This window comes from Pezoporus wallicus, unplaced genomic scaffold (genome assembly GCF_028554395.1).
Source record: "Pezoporus wallicus isolate ANWC-B61680 ecotype Strahan unplaced genomic scaffold, APGP_CSIRO_Pwel_v1 contig_2908, whole genome shotgun sequence".
Classification (NCBI taxonomy): domain Eukaryota; kingdom Metazoa; phylum Chordata; class Aves; order Psittaciformes; family Psittacidae; genus Pezoporus; species Pezoporus wallicus.
In genome coordinates this window covers 841920-866639 of record NW_026642179.1, presented here as the reverse complement: position 1 = coordinate 866639, position 24720 = coordinate 841920, and the positions used below count along the sequence as shown (strand labels likewise).

Sequence of the window (24720 nt, the reverse complement as noted above, 5' to 3'; positions counted from 1 at the left end):
GCACTAAAATTGGGCTTTTGCAGAATATTACAAGAGTTTTCATCTTGAAAAAGTGACCCACTTTTCCTTTTGCTTAAAGATGCTACTTTCAATATCCTTATTTCTGAAAATAAGGTTTTCTGTGCTTTGAAATTACATTAATTTTCAGACTGAAAGCACTGTCACTGATTTTTGGAGAGAACTTGAAAATGTCTTGCATAGAAGTGTACATTCCTATGCTTACTCTCTGAAATTAGGTATTTTAAATTCAGGTACTGAATGAGTTCTGTAAGAGGAAGACTGGCCATTAGGCTATTTGGTTTTGGTGCTGGATTTCCCCCAAAGCAGACGGTTTTGACAGCTGAAGATATGTGGAAATCCCTTGCTCCCTCTCGTGGGCTACTTTGGTACGCACTCACAACGGTGCCAGTGCCACACTTACTCTCAGGAATTTTTTCCCTTTATTCTAAGAAACTGGTATTCGTTTTCCAGTAATTCAATATGTGGTTCTCTGGACCTTTTGCTTCTTTGCTTTGGGGAAATTCTGTGACTGTGGGAGAGAGCAAGCAGTGGTTTAGGGGTTTTTCTGTGTTTAAGATTTGGTTTTTATTAACACACAGAACTGAGAAAACCAAAATGCTGAATGAATATTTAACCTCTTATAAAGCTGACTTCTGGAGAAGTGTAAGAAACAGAAGCAAACAGGAACATAACAAAAATACTTGCAACGTTAAAGAATTGGATTTTTTCTTTGAAGTATTTCTAATAGAAATGGTTCCCAGGACTGGTTCAGGTAGTTTCCCAAACTGACCTAAATTGATTTGTGTGAAATTACCTGACAAATACCCATTGGAGTGTGACTTTATTTCTATTATATATATAATCTTGGGGTTTAAATACTATTATTTGTCACTTCCTAAGGCTGTATTATGCATCTTAGTCATAAAAGCAAAGCAGTAAATCAGCTGGTAGCCTCAGACCTCTGGAAGATGGAATGGAAAATTACTTTTGTCATGTTTGTGCAGTATTTTGTGAAGGGTGATTGTTTCTGATGTAGTTCAGTTACTGGGGGGGGGGGGGGTGTTATTATTTTTATCCTTAATTTTGATGCATGCATTTGAAGAATTATTTTAGAAACTAAATTTTCTTGAGGGCATTGATTCTTTCACCAAGCTCAAATGGCTGTCCATGTACAGGTAATGATATATCCTAAGGGCTGGCATTATCTCCCCCTTCACTTAAGTCAATATCATCAATTTGATGTGCAGGTCAGAAAAAAACCTGAGGACCGCACAGACCTTCTCCTACAAAATCCTTACTTAGTTTTGTCCTGTATTACAGAATGGTTCATTTTTATGGCATTTCTAGTATTGATTCACTTGAGTAGTTAAAAGTAAACCCTTCATTATGTATTTGAAAATGGTCAATTGGGGAAAAATGGTCTATGTTTTGTATCGCTAGTCAAAGTACTAAGAACCCTTATTTTCATAAAGTGATGTTTAGGATACCAATTAACCTTTTTTCTACTCTTTGGCTTCTCACACTGCACTCCTTCAGCCAGAGGAGCTCACGCTGCTGCTAATAAAGCTGAGACGGCAGCAAGCTGAACTGAGTAGTATCCGGGAACACACACTAGCACAGCTCATGCAACTAAAACTTGAGGCCAGCAGCCCAAAGGTCAGCTATAAAGCAATGTGTGTCATGTGCCATTCTCACTAACTTGTAGTCATTCATTAATCAAAGTTTACATTGTACTGTTAGTGCAAAATTTTCTGACTACTATGGAAGTAGAGTAACATTGATTCTTTGTGTATGTGATGTTCTGCTATTAACCCTTTGAGGTTTTCCTCATAGCTTTTTGAAATTAGCTGAGTCAAAATTACATAGGAATATTTTAAATATATTGTAGTTAAGTTTAAAGGTTCTTAATCTGTTGGTGTTATAAACAAAATTAGTAGTGATAGATCATGAGATTAATTTATTGCTTATAGTGCGATAGATCATGAAATTAATTTGTTGCTTATAGTGCCTCATATCAGACATAATCTTACATGTAATTTGTGTACAAAAATCAGGACATGTTTAAAACACAGGTTTATCAAAGGGTTTATAGTTATCTATGTAGTAGACATTTACATGAGTTTAATGTATATGTAAAAGCAAAATATGATATAGTAGTTCATAGTCTTAATTCATGGCAAACTTTTATCACTTCTGTTTTGGGATCAAAACTTGTTAATAGTTCAGCAGATAAAAAGCATTTTATTTCTATGTAAAACAGAAAGATCACTGTCTAGTTTACACCTTTTAAAGCTCTTTTCATGCATTCTGCACCTTCTGTCCCTTTCCTTTCCCCCCTCACTGCTGCCTGATAGAATGAGATTCTTTCACATCACCTTCAAAGGAATGCCTTGTATTTGGATCATCAGGTGGGATTTGCAATTTTCTTGTGTATTTTCATTTCTTAATGCTTTTTGCCTGCTCTACCAAGCTGGAAATATTTGGGGATAAGGATTTTCAGTGTTTTTTATGGAGTTTGATATTTAATATATGCACTTCTCAGTAGCACAGAATATTTTAATCAGTTACAAATTTGACATGTAACAGAAAAAAACACTCAGTTTAAAACTCATCAGAATACGGTAGCTACTCACCGATTACTTTTTCTGTTTATTTCCTTCTTACGATAACGCCAACTGTAGCATTTTACCATCTTTAACCAAAGTAGTCATATATTTCCATGCTCATATGACACACATGCAGTTTGTAGAAGATTGGAGCTTCAGATAACTTTAGTTTTCCAAATCAAGAAGAGTTAGATATTTCTACAGGACATTAAATAAAAGAGAAGTCAAACATGAAGAAGTGTTTTAAACAAGTCATAGCCTGGCTCGATACTTCTTTTACTCAGTTATTTCTTCAAGATTTATATAAGATTTTACTTCTTTAGCATTTCTGATAAGTTATGGAGTGAGGGTACAATTCTGTCTTCACTAACAGAATTGATTTGTTGAGTGAAGAACGATCAATATTCAGTGATCAAATTGGACTTCTGCTGAAGTTGTGTGTGAAAAGTTTTTAAATGGGAAAATTGTCCTAGCACTTACAAAAGACAGTCATATGTGCTTAGGAGAAATACAAGCAGTAAGTGCCCATTAGTTAAAAATACAAAAATAGCTACAGCTTTTTCAGCTATTATTCTTTATTCTAATGAATTTTTTCAGCCTTACACTTAAAACCAATTGCTGTTAGAATTTTTATGTCCTACATTTTCCTGCAATAGGATTTCAGTAAGTTATTAAAAACTGAGACACATTCTTGGTTTACCCAGTGACTTTATTTTCCTATTGTATTTTGGAAACAATATGTGAATTGTGATCAATTCAGTTAGATGGTAACACATTGCTAAGCATCTCTGTCTTGTTTTAAGGGGCTGCAGGAGGTCCAAAACAGTAGGGAAAAACTTCATGCTAAATTAGGCCAAAATACTTTGTCCAACTGAAATATTTCCAGTTTATAATGTTTTGGAATAAGGGAATAATTCTGTCTTCAACAGTGTAATTCATTGCCAAGAAAGGATAACTATGCATGTAAAGTGTAAAACCATATACTGTACTATTGCTTGATTAACCAAGCTTGTGAGTATACTAGATAATATTAAATGGAGAGTATTGCCTATGTAAAATATACAAAATAATAAAAAGGATTTTCTTTTTACTTGCACCTGATAAAATTTAGAGATGTAATGTGATAAACATTAATTTAAGGAAATGTTTGAATCATACAAATGTGCTGTAATTGCCCCTACCAGAGATACAAGAAATCACTGTACTTCTTACAGCAACAAATAATTTTCAAGTCTAAAATATATCCCCTTAATTAATAAGTCATGGAAGAGCAGGTTAGAATACTTGTCCCACTTGACGATCAGATTCCCCCCCCCCCCCCCCCCCCCAGTTTGAATTTAATACTGACACTTACCTGTATGAAATAAATCCCCGAGATTCTCTTTACTTCGTACCCAGTAATCAGAGTAACAAGAAGTAGGAACATTATTTTTTTCAAATAAAAGCTAGACACGCTTTTCTGTCCTTTGTAAAGAAAGCCATGGCAGGAGCTCCCACTTTATTCTTTCTGTTACCATGGAAAATTCCAGCAAACCAGTTTTATAGTATGCTTCTGAATTTTATGTTGATAGCAAAACTTTTCTTTGGCTGAAAAAAACATTTTCTACTGAGCTCAAGCTATCTCTGTAAAACTCTTCATGCGTGTTGGCATATTGATCTCAGCTTATCGCAGCTTGGTTTGTTACAGTAGAAGCTCTACCAAATTTATTTTACCTTTTTTTTTTTCCCTCCTGTTTTGTTTGGCTCTGTTTTTTTCTTTTTTTTTTTTAATGGCTACTTCTGTAAATAGTTTAGGTGTAAAGTAGTCCATATACTTCTGCTAGTACTTTCATTTTTCTTTCGGTTTTCAAAAGATGCATAAAAATAAGCAGAACTTGAACAAGAAGTTGACAGATAAAAGGGGTGAAGGTCCCACAGCCAACATCCGTACTTTCTTTTTGCTTTGCTTCTGTTTTCTCCTCTTCACCACCCTTTTTCTGAGATGCTGAAAGCGGTTCTGGGGAAAGGTAGTAAATTAAGGGAGGCTGGAATAGTAAAAGGGGGTTTGGAATGAGCTGACAGATACATCTCATAGGTGATATATTCAGCCTAAAATTCTATGTCCTTGTATTAGTGACAGCAGTATAATACTATTTTTGTATTTTTCAAGTTATCTGTAAAAGGTACAGTGAGCTGACCCAGCCACCACTGTTGTGCTTCCTACTGCCTTTTCTCCTTTTTCCCTCCCCAGAGGAAGAAGGGAGGCTCAAGGACAGGGGTTCCATAGGCTGAAAAAAAATTGCACTGGAGGCAGCATTGCTGTAAAAAGAAGGCAGGAAGGAAAAGTGCTCTTTCTTTTCTTTTTTTGGATAGAAGATTAAAGAGCAGAGAAAGTAGGGAGAAAAGGTCATATTGCTACTGCTCTTACCATCAGGAAGCTTGAGAGGAAAGGAATAAAACTGCCAATCTTTTGTCACCTATAACATATGGTCTTATTTCATCTGTGAGGTCAACTGTTCTGGGAGGGAGCCACAGTTCCAGCTGATCACTGTCACCACAACAGCACATACTTAAATGTCATCTTTGTAGGGTGTTAGCAAACATGGAAGAGTTCAGGAAAATGAAGAAAGAGAAAAATTGTCAAATAGGTTGGCTTTTCAGCTTAAAACACAAAATACTCAGATGCTCACTCATAAATAATTTAGCAGTTCATATAGATCATAGGTCAAAGAGGTGTTTTTTTTCATTGTTTCCAACTGGAAAATGCTTTTATATACTACATCAGTAAAGAAAAAAGCAAAGATAAAGCATCGCTTCTGGAGAAAACTAGTTATTTACTAGAAGTCAAAAGTGGTAAAGCCAAGACTGCTGGATGTTGTGGATTTACTGCTGTGTTGCTGTGTGGCATCAGCAGTTTGCACTTCAGTTTGCTTATGAGAATCTTTGGTTTCTGTAAGTTTTTTAGTTGGAGAGACTCTGAGTATAATACTAGGACCTAAAAGGTGTCATTTACTGTACAAAAGTAATGTTGGGATTTTTCTGAACTGAAAGGAAATCAAGACTTACTTGTTACAAATAAGCAAGTATTTTTTCCTTGAGCTATTTATTCAACATGAATAGCATCTAACTTCACTTTGGAAGTAGCCTCATGATAATGCTTTTAAAAACACAAAATACGTAGCCTTTTAACCTTTCAGAGCATGAGACTTGCCACTGTGTCCCATTTAACTCTGGCTTACTTTGACAGTTCTTCATTACACATTGCCTTGTGTGTGTCCTAGCTTTAGTGAATGGAAGGTTTATGACAGATACATACTCCCTCAAGAACTTAACTTCTCAATAATTAAATGTCAGTATTTTTTAGAAATACTGTTAATAAAAGGGTGGGAAAGCTTGCTCTGTTTAACTGCTACAAAGGCTCTTTGGTTGAATTACTTTACAAATTATTTGGTTTCTGATCTTGGTTCTATAAGGGCTTAAGGAACTGAAGCTTTTCTGGAAATAAGTAGCCTTTTCTAACACTATCCTTATAAGCACAGTTAATAGTAAAAATATTGGAAGAAGTCCCATAAATCAAAGTTGGAGCTGGGTGGAGGATAAAACACTACTTCAGAACACATTTTGATCAAATTCACTTTGTTTCTTCTCTAATCTGGATGAAAATGATCTTCGAACAGTTCCACAGAAATTGAGTTGTCTGTTACTGGTAAGAAAGGAAAAATTTGAAATAATTTTTAAAAATCATTAGCCAAAGAGCCTGAAACTGTTGAAATCCTTCTAGTAAAAATGCATCCAAACCAGTATACTCCTATCCAGATATTTCAGCTTCAGGGCACTTTTTCCTTTGCAAATATTTCAGTTGGCTGTAGTTAGATTGCTTGGCTTATTGTTGATCTTCCTATTGAGATATCTTTCGGTATTGCTTGGTGATACCCACTCTGGACAAAATTTTAATCTAGAGGCTGAACAACTTCTTAGGTCAATTCTAGTTTTCTGTACATGTATACTGTAGATGATGGAGCAAATGGGAGGTGTTGCTTGTTTGGTTATTTTCCTGCCTTGAACAAAGCATCATAAACTTGCCTTCTTAAGATAAGGTGTTCTTTATTTGGCAGTTACCTTATCAGCTGATCAGACTTTACTGTGTATAAAAAACAACAAAAAGGTTCTCTAGCTATAACAAGAAAAATTTATTTCCCATGAGAAAAAAAAAGAAAATCCTTCTCTACATATAAAAGTTAGGCTTTTTCCTAAATAGTTACGGGCAAGAAATTCCAAAAGGCATCAAGAACTCAGGCTGTCTGATGCATTTCAATTCTGTGAAACAAATGCAAATTGATGGTGAGTGTGTGTATATATATATATATATATATATACACACATAAAGGTCATAAATATTCATACACACATTTCCTTCCTATATAACCATACTTGAAACATGTACTGGTAAAGTTTCCAAGAGGTCCTAAAGTTTCCAACAAAAACGGGGGGGGATTGTGCTTTAAGTGACTTTTCAGTTTGTTTTGGAGAGGAAAACTATCTGTTTCTGTAATATTTCCCTTAATGTTAGGAAAGCCTGCTTTCTAAAACCAGAATTCCTATACTATTTTCTGTGCTGCATACTGTTCTGAAATCCTAAGCATTTGCATTTTTTACTTCAAAAATCAAAGTATCTGGTTTTGACATTTGCACACATATCAATAAATACTAATCATTACAGAAGATGTCTGACCAGTTCCTAAGTAGTTTCACACCCGTGTATGGGGGTGGATAAATACAATGAGTAATGATTCAAAGTTCAGTGCAGGATATAATGGCATTTTGTGATATATGAACATAAGTCTAAACCTTGCTTCAATATTGAAAGGCTGGAAATGCTTACATCTTTTTAAAGCATATTGAGTTACTAAATCTGTACTTTAAAAGGTTTTCTGATACAGGTTTGAGTGTTCCTATTGCATAATCCAGTAATACTTTTCAATATCGTGCAAAGCCAGGCTTCTTTTAAGCATTTTTATTTTTAAAAAGGGAAAGTGTTGGTGAATAAATATTATATTGATTTTGAGAATTTATGTGGTTTTGATATATTTGTTTGATATTACTAAACTGTTCAGATGTTGATATTATTGAATGATGGAATATATAAAAAGCATGGGATAAAATGTGATCTACTGCATTATTAGAAAAAATTAAAGTAGAGGCTATATTTTACAGTGTCGTCTTTCAAATCTAGCCATGCTGTAAACTGATGTTTGCTGTATGCTCCTCCTGATTTGAAATAGATGAAAGAGAATGAACCTTTAATCACCATGGTTCACACTATGATTGAGAACTCGGCGCTAAGACCGCAACTGTACCAGCAAGTAAGGTCTTGGAGAGTGAATGAAATTGCTTTATCATCTGCGAAAATTTTCCTTAGTGACAGTTTTGGTTGTTCCTCAGATTTATTCATAACATTGGTGTTTCTCTTATTTGCTTTGGAAAACCACAATTCATCCATGCTTTATAAAGTGCTGCAATATTGTTAGCATGGCTTTTGCTACGTTTTTGTTGTTAAGTATTCAGTGTACACTTCTGAATAACTTTGTCTAGACAATTTAATTAGCTGATGCTTTATGCAGGTGTCCAGTAAATTCATAAAACTTCCAATAAGCTTCCAACATTTGTCTTAGCATGATTCTTTGCAATTAGTGTTCAAAGGTGCTTCTTTCTTTTGACCACTACAAAAGCATGTGAGTGGTGTTTACCTGGTCATTTCTGGCAATTCTGTTTTGTTCTAGAAGTGGATTTACAAGTTTTTGTTTGCACCTACCAACCCTTTAGCCACTGAAGAAAGGAAGGATCAAAATTACTTTGATCTGGGGACTGTAAATCCAAAAGGCAGTGTCTGTCCATAAAGTCACAGCAGATTTAACTGTGCACACTTACAGAGTATTTAGTGATGGTTGTAAATGGTAAGATGGAAGAAGAATCAGAAATGTGAATGGAAATATTGTCCGTGAGTTGAGACCTGCATTAACTTATGAGCATGGCCAATACCTATCCGTTGGCACTGCAGTGTTTTAGAGATGACTGGGGCGTGACTGAATAGCTCCTGTTGCATCAGGGAATGTTTAGAAAGTTTCTAGCCTGAACTGCAATAAAGATGTTGGTTTTATGTAAATGGCTGTGGTATTTTGCAGCAGATGAAATACGCAATTCTGGCTGCCAGTCAGAAGGGAACGTCTGTCCAGTTCCGTTACACTTGCGTTTATCCCATGTGAGCCAAAATGACATATAAGGGTTGCATAGTTTGAAAAAAAAGGAGATATTCTGCCATTTAAAGCAGTAATTTATTAGTGATTTGCCATGTTTCTAAAATATGCTGCAACTTAATTTCATGTTTTGTTTATTTGGAAGTCAATTCCACAAGGTAGATTTGCCTTTAATGCAGAAAAGTTGCAAGAAAAATCTCAGCTTTCCAAGGGAAGTTGGTTTGTGAGTGACTGATTTCAGGATCATATAATTTGTGCTCCTAAGATTAAAACAGGAGCTTTAACATGGAACCTGAAGGAGCTATTTGGGAGAGGCATGGGAGACGTAAGGTACCCTCAAGCACTGTATGAAATTGGATTTTGTTGGGTTTCTTCTTTAAAAGAAGCCTAGCTGTTACGATTTTTTTGAACAAATTGATTTTCTGTAATAGATTATGTAAGACAACTAAGTATTAATGACCAGAGGTGCTCTGGATGTGCTCAGGGTAAACCAGCTTTTAATATTAATATAGATACATTTGAGGTATAGCTCTGCCCTGGCTAGTCTGCCACATATTTAGGGATACCAGTAAATTTCAGGGCGCTGTCTTGACGAAGCTATGCTGTCAGCTAAGGTATTGCTACACAGCACTGCCTTCACCTTGTAGACTTATCTGCTGCTTTCTATTTGACATTGAATAAGCACCTTTTTTTTCACATTCTTCTCAAAGAAACAGTGAATCTAACAGGTCGTGAAGGTTGAATAACCTGTCACTAGCGATGTGGTCTCCTCAGGTCACACTGTTTGTGACATTTTGCCAGGCTTGTGTAAAAGAATCTGTGTATTGCATGAGCTGGAGAATAACAAGACCTGCTTTTGTTGATGAAGTTTCCTATACAAAATACTGCATTAGCTTACTTCCAGGAAAGGATAAAAATCCACTCAAAAGTTCACTGCCTAAGTAGTCTTCTAAACATTTGTAATGCAAAACTAACCTGTTAAAAATCCTGGCAACTTATTTAAAGTTTAAACATGTAATCTTTTATTCAAATAAAATAAATTGATTTTACCAGTCATCTTCCCCACTTCCATTTTAAAGGAAAGTAAACAACCGGGAGAGGCTTTGCTGTAAGCGACTGAAATCTGTTTTGTTGACAAGATGATAAACTCGTTTCTGATGACCGTAACCATTCCTGCGGGTAGAGAAAAGGATCTTTATTTGCTTCAGTTTATTCACATCAGTTTTGTGACTGAGCTCATTTAGAGTTAGCAAAGGAAGCAAGAAAAGCTTGCATTTAATTAAAAATTAAGGTGTCTTGCTTCCTGTTTGTAATGATTAATGGTTCTTTAGTAGAACAGCTAAGATATATACTATTTCAGATGTGTTATTTATAAGACGTTTTTGCTTGTGATTTGTTACATCTTCACAGTGATTTAAATCGCTTTGATTTAACATCAGTCTGCTTTACAGACCGTACTGTAAATTTACAAGTATGAGCTAGGGCAATGATTCCATATGCACAGATAAGAAAAATGGAAGTCTTTAAGCCCGGACCCATTTCTACCTTGGGTTTTTTTTTTTGTTTCTTTCTAATACTGGATGAGGAGTGTTAATCTTGTTTTCTAAAGCATGCTGATTTTAAGAAGCAGGATTATCCTCAGCTCCTCGTGTTTGTGAGTTCCCTAAAGGGGGGAAAAACAAAAACCTGAGTGCAACAAGCTAACATCCAGGTCTTTACTTGCATAATTGTTCTTAATATGTTACAAAACATATTAAAATAGCCAAATTTTGTTTCTATGAGAGTAGGACAATCTTGTTTACGGCATACTTTGTTGCTGTTGTAGCAGCTACATGCATTTAAAATGCTATGCATGTTGGATTTTGTGATTTGTTGGCAGCCATATTTTTCAGGTTTTGGGGATGATTGTATTTGAGCTAAAAATCTTGAATTTCTGATTTGTATTTGAAATGTAACCTGTTGCACTGTGCAAAATTAGAGGAGAATCTTGTTTACTGTGGGTTAAATGCCCATTTGCCCTGCTTACTGATAGTAAAAAGTACTCGAAAAGCCTCTCGGAAGTCTGGCTTGCACTCCCCACAAAATAGCCTAGATTGTTGTTTTAATTTCCTAAGTGCAGTATCTCACAGAGATGCTTAGTGTGCTCTCAGGGTGTGAAATATCCTGCCATGTGTTTATGGAATCAAAATGGTTAGCAGAATCTGAAAGTAGCTTATAATGTAATGAAATAATACTGTCACTTGAATGTTTTTAATACTGACTGCTTAAATAGGTTTGAGCCCTCATGTCTTGAGAAAGATTTGTGCTTATCTGGGAAGAAATTTGCTTTTAAGGATGTTTTATACCGTGTCCATTGTCGTGGGTTTGTCCACTTCTGTGATTCATCTGGTACTGGTGTTTGACAGAAATGGGGACTGTACAGTGAGGTGGTAAACTAGAGGACACATTATTTCTAACGTAAGATGGAGGTTCAATTAAGGTCACTTTACCTTTTCACATGTAAGATACGTGTTTGGCCAGACTCTGCATGTGCAGTTTGCCTTTCAGAAATGATAAATTCTGTTTGTTGGTGTTCAGGGTGGTACCCCTTAAAGTTTTGGAGCTGTGCAGCATGTTTCACCATGTTAAGAGGAATGGATTTTTTTTGTATTTGAGTAGGCAAATGTTGAGGAAAAGTGTGGAAGTCAGCAGCAAGTCATGTCATTGGTTCAGTAGGTGGCAGTCTTTCTCTGGAATTACTGTCCTGGTAAAGTTTTTGTAGGAACGATTTGGTGAGAGGCATTCATTGAACGTGACATAAAATACGTTTCTATAACTTGATCATTGGAGCTCTTGTAATGCATTTTCCAGAATAATGAGGTTGTTAACCTTTGCTTGTAAAGTGTAATTGTATTCTGTCTACTGCAGTTCCTTTCATAATTCCAGTAGGATGCAATAGCATTACTCACTTTTTGCCTTAAGCTGATCTGTGGATGTACTGTGGAAAGAGAAGGTGCTGTTTTGTAAGAGATGAATTGTTTCACATGATTTTTTAGAGGTTTTGAGCTAAGTCTACATAAAATGTTGCAGTAGAAATACTGAAATGAAGTGTCTCTCCAGCAGTGCCTACTGTGGGAAACCAAAACCACGACAAAAGCGAATAGTTGGCAGCAATTTTAAATGTCTGATAGGAATTTAATAAGAATTATCATGCCTGTAGTGTTCTTTGAAAAGGTGTTTTCATTTTCCAAATACTTAAAATATGTTCTGTTTAGGAGGTAGGTAAGGATAAGGATGCTGAATTGGCAAGCTATCATAAACTCAGCTGTAATTAAGGTTGAAACGCCAGAAAGAAAACCTTCCTTTAAGAAAAAATACAAATGAACTGAAAGTGTAAAAAATACTGGCTTGAGAAGATAACGTTACAGTTTTCCAGTCAAGCCATATGAAATTCTGAGCAGCATCTTGGGAAGATGTGTTATGTATTTATCTAATAGGGGATAATCTTTCTTCTGTAAAATCTTCCTGTTGTGAAATATAACTAGGGTTTTTTCTGTAAGTTAAAGACATTTGGCCATGTTTATGAGTTTTTTTTAATATTTCCATTCCTCATTTTTCTCTCATTGTGGTAAAATCAACAGTTAAAAAACACAACTCCACACAATAGTAGGAGTTTAAATAGATTTCTTAATTTTTGTGACATTCATAAGGTGCAAAAGTGCTGTGGCTTTTTTCATACTCCAACGTTCATTTTCATAAAATGTCCATTTCAAAGCAAGTTACTATGTGGTTTTAATACACTATACATACTTTTAAATTGTCACCAGGTGCATTTGCATGAAGTATGTGGACATAATGTCTTGAAATGAAACACTTAAGTTGAAGATTTACTGTATGTTTGGAATGCTTGTCTGATTAACCCTTCCCTAGTCCTTTTGTTTATAAGTGTCTTTTAACATGGACTTGTGTTCTATAGACTTTCTTGCACTGTTGAGTCATGATGACCTAATTATGACAGATACTTGAAAGGAAAGCATCTATGTTGGGACTCAGTGACAACGTGTTTTTAATTAAGTTGAATATGAAGGCCGATAGTGGTATGCCAATACTTGTGTAGGACATTAAATAGTTACTGTATGTGACAGTCCGTTCTAAAATGGGGAGCTGCTCTTTTTCATGTAAAATGTTTTTAAATCTTGTTATTGGCCAGTTCAGAGACTGAAAGAGTTAAGAACTCAATGTTAGGAGCTGTATGAAAGTAGTTTGAGGATACCTCATATGCTGACTGGCATGAGGGCTCAAGTTTTCCTAAGTCCAAAGATAGAATAGAAGGGCATCTGTTTATGGCGTTTCTGGTAATACTCTGTTGGAGGTGAGGTTATCCATAGGAAAAAGTAGGCAGAAGGGTGTTTGGTGGCACTTATTTGGCATATGTCTGTAACAAAATATTTTATACATATTTTGTATACTTAGGTCATCTTGTTCTGATTTCAGATTCATATCAGAATATCCTTCTTGTGGATACACTTGACTTTAGTGGGCCTAGAACAGTTAATTCCAAGTAGAATGGGCCCCTGTATTTAGAATGCACAGAAGAAAACTTACATAATATGTCTAGGTGTACTCTGGTAGTTTCATCTTCCTACATAATCCATGTTTGACTGAGTTAGTTACACATCTTTGAAAATCCAGTTTGCATTAGAAACGTAGCCTGTTAAGTTAATGCAACTTTCTACTGACAGTATGCTTGACATTCCATTTTCTTATCTTCATTAATGTATATTGGCTAAAAATATCTTGTTCTATGTGGTATGTTTGACTTTCAAGCAAAAGGTGATTTCTGTATTAAAACTCTTAAGCTGAATGGTAGTTTCATTTTCATAGTCCAATTAAGTTGTTTTATGGCAATATTATTCTTCCTTATAGTTAACACAAGAAGAATGTAGGGGTACACTATACAAGTATAGAACTGAAGAGCTGGATATTGATGTAAGTTATTTGTATTTCTTCTTCCTTGGGAATGTTGGTATTTGTCTCTTTCTTTTGATAATAATATCCCCCTTGACTTTTGGGTTTGAAACTCACTTCGTATAGTTACCAACAGAAATTGCTCTGTGAAATTGAGGTGCATAAGACTGTTTTTATAATAACCTTTAACTTGCAGGAAGTATTACATTTTAGGCTGAACTCTCAAATATTATATGTGTTAAAAGGTAAATTGCTGCTAGAAAGGAATTAATTACTTTACCAGGGAAGAACGCAGTTGTAGTTCAGTTATATGCATGAGATGTAATTTCTCAGGAAATACGACTGATATTCCAAAACTGAAATTTGTCATGGGTAATTACCATTCAGGGTATTGGGTTGCTAGTTATAAAAGAAAAGGGGTTTGGTGTAAAATTGGTGGTGAAACATACATACATATAGTCATACTGTATTTACATACATATACATGCCTAGTCATGCTTGCACAATGAAACTAAGAGTAGACATGGGCATGCTGTCTCAAGTAAAAAGGAAAGCAGGATTCCAGTGTTATCTTAGAGCTAAAAAGTCAGAGTAGTACTAATTGGATGAAAAAGGTTATTTAAAAACAAAACTCAAATTTGTTAGAGTGCACTGGATAGTTACTTGCTCAAACTGGAGTTGGAGTGGAACAGTTTTAGTCATAGCCAAGCCTCTGTCAGAGCCGAAACAGAGCAGAGCATGGCTGATACTAGTAACCAACTATTAAAAACTACAATCTGAAATCATGGGAAACACTGTTAATGCATACAATATTCTTTGTAATACTGAGGAATATGTAAAGTAAAACAGTATTTAATACCTATTATTTAATTGTAAAGATTAGCTGTAGAATAATAAAATATGTTTTAAGCAATGCTGTTTCAAGTTATAACAACGCTTATTTCATAGTAGCTTAAGAGGGTTTCTTAAGGTTAATTTGAAAGTGCAAGACTGATGGCTTCATAGTTTCAGAATTTATATTTTGTGGTAATAACATTTTATATAGCTACGTGTAAGGATTTATCAAGTTACATTTTGATTACTGAAGATGTTAAAAATTAAATCCTAATTGCAGTAATTTTCTGTTATTTACTAGGCTAAGCTTAGCCATTTATGTGAACAAGATAAAGTTGTACAAGCACTGGAGGAGAAGCTTCAACAGCTACACAAGGAGAAAGTAGGACAATTGTATTTATTACCTAAAGTGGATGTTATTTTACATGCTTATTATCAGAACATTGATAACTGAAATAAAATGAAAATCAGCCCAGTGATGCAGAACATTAAAAATAATTCTTTTTATTATAATAGTACACGCTTGAGCAGGCTTTGCTATCAGCAAGTCAGGAGATAGAAATGAATGCAGATAATCCCGCAGCCATTCAAAATGTAGTCTTACAGAGAGATGACTTGCAGAACGGACTACTTAGCACTTGTCGAGAAGTATCGCGAGCTACTGCAGTAAGTAATACATTCTTGTTTGTAAAACTCAGTGAAGTGTGAAATGATTGTCTTCATGCTCACATTCTTAATTGGGTTGTCTTTGGTTATTTGCATTACCTTCCAACAAAACTCAGTTGTCTTTTACTTGCTTGTGTTTTTGTCAGAGACAGGTGGAATGTGATCTTCTCACCATATTCATCAAGTAGTCTTTCTTCTTTCTCCCTTTCCCCTCCTCCCCCTTCCCTCCCACCACGAATGAGTTTAATTGGTTTTCATATTTATAATAAGAAAAAATAATTACAGAAGAAATAAATAATGCAAATAAGCCATTTTTTGTAATGACAAAATAGTAGCAAGCACAAACTTTTAGCAGATATTCTGTCAGATAGGTGACTTATTTTTAGTAAAAGCAGCTGCGGGATGAAAAGAAAGAAAGGGAATTGCTATTTACTGGCCTTTTCCACCTCATGGTGGTTTCTACACTGAAATGACAAGGCGAGGAATCTTTTTGCCTACACGTATACATCCAAGAATGTATTTCAGTGTCAAATTCCAGTAGTTTGTTCTGATGGAATTGATACAACATAGGCACTGAAATGCTGGTTTTAGTCTGAACATTAGACTACATGGTAAAAGGAATTTGTTAGACAAGGAAAACAGAATCAGGGTAAGGAAATCCTCATGATATACTTTCCCTCGTTAACTCTTTAATTTATGCTAAATTGAGTAAATTGCTTGATGTAGGCTTCAAAAATGAGTGAGCAGAGTTGACCTCAAAGAAGATTTTCTTTTTGCACCTTCTCCCTTCTGGCATTTGTAGTTTCACATATGTAAAATAATGGTGTATTAGTAGGCCTGGAGCATTCACTGGTAAGTCACCCAACCCTGCCTCCTGGCAGGGTTGGGTGACTTACATTTGCCTTGCATAATGCATTGTGTATACATGCACATGCTGTGCACTCACACATACGTATTCTATGTGATAAAAGAGACAAATTTGCATCCATTTTTGTGGGTTTTCTGCCTCAGTGGAAGAGCAGCTTAAGACCCACCTGCCAGCTTGACTACACTGACATATTTTGAAGATTTTGCCCCTGCCTATCTTTTTTTTTGTTTGTGAAAAGACAAAATCCTGTTTGTTTGAATTCCATTCAGAATGATTAGAAAATCAGAAAGCTGTTTAAACATTGCATTCTCTAAAATACGTATTTATTTATTGCTGATACCAATTTATCCATTATTTCTAGAAATTTCATGCCACTGAATAAAGAAAAATAGTATATTTGAATGTGCATATGTAATTCTTTACTTTTGTCATATAATTTTAGGAACTGGAAAGAGCTTGGAGAGAATATGATAAATTGGAGTATGATGTTACTGTAACAAGGAACCATATGCAGGACCAACTTGATCGGCTTGGAGAAATTCAGGTGTGGCACAGGTCTTAAAGTACACTTAAGTCACTAATTTTCTAATTTTCTGTGATTATGTTTAAAAACTGCACAAATGAAAAAAAAAGGTGGTGCATTCACTTACAGAGTATAAAAGAAATAAAAAGTATGTAAGTTCTGAGATCTTCAGATTATTTTTTATTTTTTTTTTAATTTATTTATTCATTTTGAAGTTTATAGCACTGGTTTTCCTGTGTCTGGAAGCCTCCTCTTTCTGTTTCAGTATTTCAGGATCCAAAGTAGGGTATATTCCTCAGACCTTAGTTGCTATGACAGTCATATTAAATCTTCACACAAATCCTTCCACTTAACTGGATATTTTAAAATGTAATTAAATCATTCTATGACAATAAATTATAATAAAAATATTCTAGGCATTGCTTCAGGTCTTACATATCAAGACTTCTGATTTGTATCTTATTTCCTTGCTGTTCTGTGGAGGATTGGACAGTTAATGTAAGTTCTGAATTTGTAAGATCTTTGAGACACCCCACACACATGCACAGAGATGTGCATACATTATCTGGAATAAGCAGATGGGTGTGGTCCGTGCTGGGAGGCATTAAAGGCTATTTGCTCCAGGGATTGATTTTCTATGCAGCTATGAAAGAGAGATTACAAGGAAGCCCAAGAGCTGAGAAATTTGTGTTCTGCGGTCCGAAGTATGCATGACCGTGAATGCAAATAGGCCTGCATTTTATATGCTAGTATGCAAACACCATGTTCATCTCCACCTATTTTAGGGTTGGAACTGATGATTCCTTTTCTCTTGTTGTATGCAGGTCTCCTGTGCAAAGTTTGCTCGGGTTTTCTTTGGAGACAGTAGATAGAATACTATTCATCAGTGGAGTTTGAACTAGGAAATTGCTGTTGAATTGACTGACACATGATGAAATTAGTTCTTCTTACCTTTTTGTTTCTGACAGTATTTGAATGTTGCACTTTTATGGGAAAGGAGAGTGTCATTACTGTGTTTTATGGGGAATGATATGCAGTGTAGTCTAAAGAAAGAAAAGATTTTCTGTTTGGTTTTTCTTTTCTGCTTGCAGTGGTACTCCAATTTATTTCCTATATGTGCTGTTTATTTATTGGCAGACTGAGTCAGCAGGGATACAGCGTGCTCAGATTCAGAAGGAACTGTGGAGAATTCAAGATGTCATGGAGGGTTTAAGTAAACATAAACAGCAAAGAAGCTGTTCAGAGGCAGGTAAGCTGGTTGTTTTTGTATTGCAGGAAGTGAAATTAGATCATCTACATTTTTAAAGGACAAGCTCCATAGTTGCTTTTATATGTGTGAAAAAATGATACAGTTTGCTGAGAAAGGAAGTTGATGCATTGTGTATTTGTTTGATAGCAGTAGGTTATAGTTCAGATTTTAGAAGCTGTTTATTGAAAACAATTTTTCTTTTTCTTTCTATACATCTTCCCCTCCCCCAAACAGGCATCATGGGATCAAGGGCATTTGCAGCTATTAAATACAAAAATGAGGTATGGTTTTAGCATATTTACCATTTTTAGCATCACTGAATTTCTGATATGCCTATAATAAAAACTAACATTATTATAATTGTTTTAAGGATATCTGAAATATTTATTCTGTCTGTTTCTGTGGAAATACTGCATTATGAATTAGTTTTAGGGGCTTATATCTCCACTAGTAATTCTAACACTTTCATTTGTTCCGTGTATTTGTTCTTTATATTCTCACTGGTATGTTTCTCTTTTCCATTTCTCACCTTTTCCTCTCCCTAGGCTCTTCCCTAGAAATATAAACCCCTATTTATGGATTTTTTTTCTACCCACCATACTTTTAATGGGAAGAAAGACATTGCTTTATATGTTGATGCACATATCAAGCCTGGTTCTCAGATGGCCAGAGCACTCACAAGAACAGCTAAAACTGTGGGAGCTCCCAAATGTTCAATTCCTCTGAAAATCTGGCTACAAGTTACAGTTTTAAAGGGACATTGTCATGGTTATCTAAAATGTCTGCAAGGTACATCTGGCTTACAGAACTTTCTAAAAGCCTAATCCATGTAAAAATCTTTAAAAAGATATTGAATTTAATTTTTAAAAGAATGATACAGAATGTTCATATGTGGCCAACAGAAAGGGCAGGTGTTAGAACTGAAAATCCTGAGAAGCTGAATAATGAAACTATTGAAGTATTTCAGTCCAGGTGGTGCTAATAAAATAAAAAGCAACCAAATGAGCAAAACAATCCAAAGAAACCTGAAGAAACTAAAGCTGTCTTGGCCTTCTTTCTTGGGCGGGGGAGGAGAGGCTGGTTGGGTTTTTGTTTGTTTATTTTTGGTGTGACATTGTCCCTTTAATTCCAAAATCTATAGCTGGCATAGCTATGGTAATATATTTTTCTCTTTAAGTTATAAATAATTGTAACAGGTGTGCACATCTAAATAAGGTGACTATTCTACAATCTTTAGGAAGAGGAAGTAGTCCCACCTCGTCCTCCACTCCCTCGGTCCTATGACTTTACAGAGCATCCTCCCATAATCCCCCCTCTGCCCAGTGATAGCAGCTCCTTGCTCTGTTATAGCAGGGGCCCTGTACATCTGCCAGAAGAAAAGAAGATTCACCAAGTTCAAGGATATCAGAGAAATGGATCTTACTGTGTAAGTGGCTTAAATTGCCACATTGTTCTTGAAGCATCCCCCTTTGTTTGTACAGTCACAATTTTTTATTTTGTCATTGGCTACTTTTTTGTTACGTTTTTACCTTTGTTTACTTGCTTTTATTTCTAACTCCATCATTTGCTCTTCACATTTTGCTGTCATATATTCTGTGCATACGTAAAATGTCTTAAGACTTAAATGCTTGTATCTGAGTACATTTCAGCAGATTCTTCTGCTCACAGGTTCTTACAGAACTCTAGGCTCAGAATCAGTTTTTGCTGAAGCCTTATACCAGTTTGTTTCCTAAAGATCATGTTAAAAGGGAGGACAAGGGAAACCCCCTCCATATTTTTGTGGCAGTTTTTTTTCTGTAATTTCTGAAAGTCTGCAAATGTTGTTACTATAATTAACTACAAAGAAATTCTGCTGCAATGGCACTTGAACAATCAAACATTCTTAAAGTGAGAGCAGAGCTGTCGCAAAGTAACTGTTTTGAGTCTTAAGACATAAATGTTTGTGAAAAAATGCCTGTTTATTTATCTCATAACTTGTCATTCCTCAGGGTCCTGATTATAGGCTTTATAAGAGTGAACCAGAGTTAACTACAGTAGCAGAAGTGGATGAGTCTAATGGCGAAGAAAAGACAGAACAAATTTCAGAATCAGAATCTGCTGCTAAAGGTTTGTCTCCAGGCACAGTGTTTACAACCTTTCAGCCTTTTCACAACGAATACAAAGCTTTAACTGTGTTACGGAAGCTATATCATCTTCCGTATTTTTGTAGCCTGTCCCTTTCTTAATGTGATGAAAGAGCTTCCAGATAAAATAATGATTTAATTACATGACGAGAAAGATTTCAGTCAATTACACTGCAGAAAAATCAAACATTACACTCACCAACAACCCTGAAATCCTTATTGACACCATGTCTAATCACATCACTCACATTCCCCACACACCATTCCCTTGAACAATTACCCATTTTATGTTCTTGCCCTTGAACAATTACTCAGTTTTTGAATCAAACTCCCAATGTTATGTCGCTGGAACGTCCAAAAAGGCAGCACCACAGAATTTTCAGGCTCTCATAAGGCAGGGAAACAATGTCTTTTTCTTTTTTTAATCTTGTAATTGTTGAATTGCCTTCTGTCCTCTGATATAATAGGAATAATGATCACGACCTTGGAGTGTACAGACAATAAAGGTCTTTGCAATTGGTAAATGCTTTAGATTCTTCTCTTCATCTAGCTTCTATAAAAGCAACTAATTGCTTGGTAGAGTCTTTTACCAGGAAGTGGTTCTCAATTCTGTTTGTTAAAACACACAGAATAGTTTGTTAAAGGTGACTTCAGGAAAAGCACTTGAGCACCTCCCCAAAACCATATTAAGAGCTTTTAGAAAAAGTAACTAAACTTACCCATTTTTTATACCATAACAGTTGATGTTTTCAGTGCCAGCAGGATCACTGCCTTCTGTTCTGCTAGCTGGACTAAGTATGCCCATAGCAGGCTGGTGCAACAGTACCAGAATTGAGCAAGAATTATGATCGTATAAGGATATTATTTTCATCAGAATGGTAACAGAGGCTTTTAAAAGTAAATTAGCAAACAGTTTGGGTGTGAACAATGAGAATGGCCCTGTGATTTAATTAAGCTTGCACTTACCAGACAATTAGACAATTCAAATTCACTGTGGTATTTGCTGAGGTGTAATATTCACTTAAGATAGATAGTAAATTTATTTTACCTTGGTGGTGAAAGACACAAGGCTTAGCCTGAGATATGCTAATCATCAGCCACCTAAATTGAGGAAGTTGCCCTTCTGACAACAGGCCTAGTTTATTGATTTGTGGTGTTTCAGATTATTTAGAGTAATTTATGGCAAGAGGAAGAGTAATTATCACAATATAAGAAAGCCTATGCTGATTGTATAAAAAGCGAACCAATGCTTTTTGAGCAGCCCAGTCTGCTTTCTATCTTCTTCTGTAAAGACAGAAATAATTTTATTATGTCCATTTGTAGAAAAACAGTCCTCAGTGAGGGAAGGCAATAATACAAATTATTCTAATATAAATAATATTTAGGGACAGGGAAGAGAATAGCTGCAGCAGTAGCAAGCAGCAAGAGACTTTTTTATCTTCTTAAACAACAGAGTGTATCTGGTTTATCATAGCTGTGCTTTATCATCTGGCCCAGGCTTTTCAGCATGTGAATTTCCGAACTGGTATGTCTTGTTCTGAGCATTCATTTATATTAACAATTCCCTGCAGTAGGAAAAATATAACCATTCCTGGTTGGTTGGGATTTTGTATAGTCCATATGCCATTACAACTGCATGGTGTTTCAACAAACATTTTTATGCCATTCTGTCCTAACAGTTTATAAGGTGGAAAGGGAACAAACTGAGGCAGCTCCTCTCTACAATTTTTCTTTCTTACTGTTTGGGGGTGGCTCTAAAAATTAGTAGATTTCAGAGGAAATTTAAAACTGTTTTTCTAGTTTGTTGTGCACATTATTCTACTAGACACTTGTCATATCAGCCCTTTCCCTCTCTTTTCAAAAGTCAACAAAGAGAAATGTTTTAATGGGACAATGTAAACTAACCCTTACAGCTGTCTTCGAGCAGAATGTTTATGACCTGAGTGGTACATAAAGGTGACACAAAAAGAAAACAGAGTTCTGCTGTATCTTATGTCTGTCGGAGACCCAAACTTTTGCTTTGTAGTTTTCGTTTTGAATGATGTATTTGGCATTTAAGTACCTCCAGACTGTTTTGTTAGCCTCAGGCTAGGGACTAGTCATCTGCCTGTGCACCTTAACAGAGGTGATAGTTAGGCATTAAGATCTTTGAGGTCTTTTGAACAGTAGTTTCCAAGGCTGACAAGACATATTTCCTAGAAAACAAGAAACTGTCTTGGCAATGTTGCTTTACTGTTTCACAGGCTCACATTTTCCTGTGGGAGTTGTACCGCCCAGAACCAAATCACCGACGCCAGAGTCTTCAACAATAGCCTCCTATGTCACTTTGAGGAAGAGTAAGAAGATAGAGCTAAGAACGGTACTTCAAAATAACTTTTGACCATTGATGGATAGTGATGTGTCATTTCTAAGTTTAATTTCTGTAGTTGCTTCTAAAGTTGTAATTTTAATATTCTTTGCAAAATAGTCACTGTTATAAAAACATAATATACTAGGTTAATGGAGACAGCTGCAGAAAGAATGACAAAGTTACAAAGCTTGTGTACGTTGAACTGCATAGAGACACTCAGACTGGGCAAGAAGTAAGTGGTAATGGTAAATCTAAGCTACTGAAGTTCCGGCATGAGTCGAAAGGACAGGAAGCAGATTAAAACTTGTGAGGAGTTGTTTTTGGCTTCTGGGGAAACTTAACAGCGCCTGTTTAAAATACTGTCTTTATTTCATTGCTAAAATGATTTGGGAAATACCTAAAATAGCCAGAAAATAAGGATACAAGAAGCAATATGTGGGTAATACGCCTGAAATTTCAGATTACAGAGTCCCGTAGTCTCCGGGTTGAAAACAGGTGTTTAAATCTAGTTCATGCAAAAGGGAGGAAAACTTCTGCCATAGTTACAGCATGAATAAAAGAAGTTGTAGGGAGAATGGGGGAGGAGAGAGAAACTCCCAGGCTGTTGACTGGAGAAAGAATGCCACTTCTCAGAAGTGAAATCAGTTACTGTGAATGTGCTGAATGCAGCTGATTAGCCCAAAGTAATTGTTTGTTTGTTTGTTTGTTTCTGTCTTACAAAGTACAGCTCTATCTGAAAGTTACTGAATTTCAAGAACAGAGTAGCTATAGTAATAGCTGTTGTTTTGTGAATAATACAATGCTTAGAATTACGCATTTTTAATTGGTGATGAATTCACTTTGTTTCAGCCTGCCCTTCCCGTTAAATGATGCCCAGCTGTAGTTTTTCCTGAAATAAAAAGCAGAAATCACTGTTAGACCAACTGATAAAAACATCCTGGATCATTAAATTTTTATTATGTTTCTGTCTCAGTCGAGTAACTTGTGTTTGTCTGTTGCATAATGTCTGGTAAATAGTTTCAACTTGATAGGTTGGCTTTGAGAGAGCATGTACCATTCTTCTAATGTTTATCATTGATGGTGGTAATGTCAGTGTTCAAATAAGTAAATTATTCCTTCCTTTTATTTTGAATTTCCGTGTTCATTTATTAATAACTGTTTCTTTCACTTTCTTCACATACGCAAGAGATCTTTAGATCTTTACTTCCCTGCTATTTTTCTGCCTTCTGGTAAATCATTAGGTGATCTTCTCTGAGAAGCTAAACAATTTAGAACCTTGCTTTTTAAATTTATATATATATATATATATGTATATATATATATGTTTTCTCCCATTTAAGGAAAGACCAAGAAGTGCAGTGGAGCAGCTGTGTCTTGCAGAAAGCACACGGCCTCGAATGACTGTGGAGGAACAGATGGAAAGAATAAAGAGACACCAACAAGCTTGTCTGAGAGAGAAGAGAAAAGGACTCAATATTATTGGTGTTTCAGACCACTCTCCCTCGCAGAGTTTGTCGTTTGTCAGAGATAATCCATTCAGATTGGCACAGGTGGGTCCCACATTACTCAAAAACCTCACTGTGTACAGTTAAAAAAAAATAGTTTAAAAATTCTTCTTTCTCCAAAATTATATGATGCCACAGATGTCTATTTGAAACTGCTTGTATAGAATAACAGTCACAATTCTCTGCCAGACATAAGAGAAAGGGAGATAACAATCTTCATGCTTATACCTTATGATGGTAGAAGTCATTTCTTTGTCTTTGGGGAAAATAAATAGTTCAAATCCACATATGTCTGATTATGCGTTGTGATGTTTGTTAACAGGGGTTTTGTCAAATTTAGCAAACAACATGAAATTGCAATCTCTGACAAAAAGCAGTGTCAGGCAGGATCATGATTCGGTTGATGTATAAATTATGAAGATTGTTCTGCCATTAATCTCTTCAAAAATCTGTAACATTTTTAGGTAGGAATGTATGTTTATGATGATAGTTCTTAACTAGTGCTCTTTTGCTGTGGTGTTTTGAGCCCATAAATACATAAAACTAGAACCCTCCCTTTTGTTAAGGCAAAGAATTGAATTTATTAAAGGGTAATGGGTGAGGAGAGGCAAGGAAGATATAACTGCTTGTCATTAACCAGGAAATATTACCCTGCATATACATCTAAAAAAACCCAAATCAAACAAAAAAAAAAAAACAAACCCAGGGCAATTGATGTTATACAGCCTACTGCTTTCTAACTGGTAAGAATTAGTTTTCTTTTTCAATAGTTTAATAAAGTTACCCTTTATTCTAAAAAAAAAAAAAAAAAAAAAA

The 24720-nt window shown here is 35.5% G+C and overlaps 1 protein-coding gene across 23 annotated transcripts in view; it reads left to right on the top strand.

Moving 5' to 3' along the window:
• Positions 1–24720, top strand: part of PLEKHA5 (pleckstrin homology domain containing A5) — a 159685-nt gene that overhangs the window by 125681 nt on the left and 9284 nt on the right. For 6 of the 23 annotated variants that reach the window (XM_057428144.1, XM_057428140.1, XM_057428138.1 and 3 more), the window contains exons 13-25: positions 1537–1656; positions 2355–2408; positions 7868–7948; positions 13745–13807; positions 14922–15002; positions 15137–15286; positions 16597–16698; positions 17815–17926; positions 18161–18207; positions 19164–19352; positions 19915–20032; positions 22293–22408; positions 23740–23949. In XM_057428144.1, the coding sequence (XP_057284127.1) occupies positions 1537–1656; positions 2355–2408; positions 7868–7948; positions 13745–13807; positions 14922–15002; positions 15137–15286; positions 16597–16698; positions 17815–17926; positions 18161–18207; positions 19164–19352; positions 19915–20032; positions 22293–22408; positions 23740–23949 (1443 nt within the window). Of the gene's footprint in view, positions 1–1536; positions 1657–2354; positions 2409–7799; positions 7949–13744; positions 13808–14921; positions 15003–15136; positions 15287–16596; positions 16699–17814; positions 17927–18160; positions 18208–19163; positions 19353–19914; positions 20033–22292; positions 22409–23739; positions 23950–24720 lie in introns of those variants that run through there. The other 17 variants (XM_057428151.1, XM_057428158.1, XM_057428150.1 and 14 more) reach the window with 8 other exon arrangements.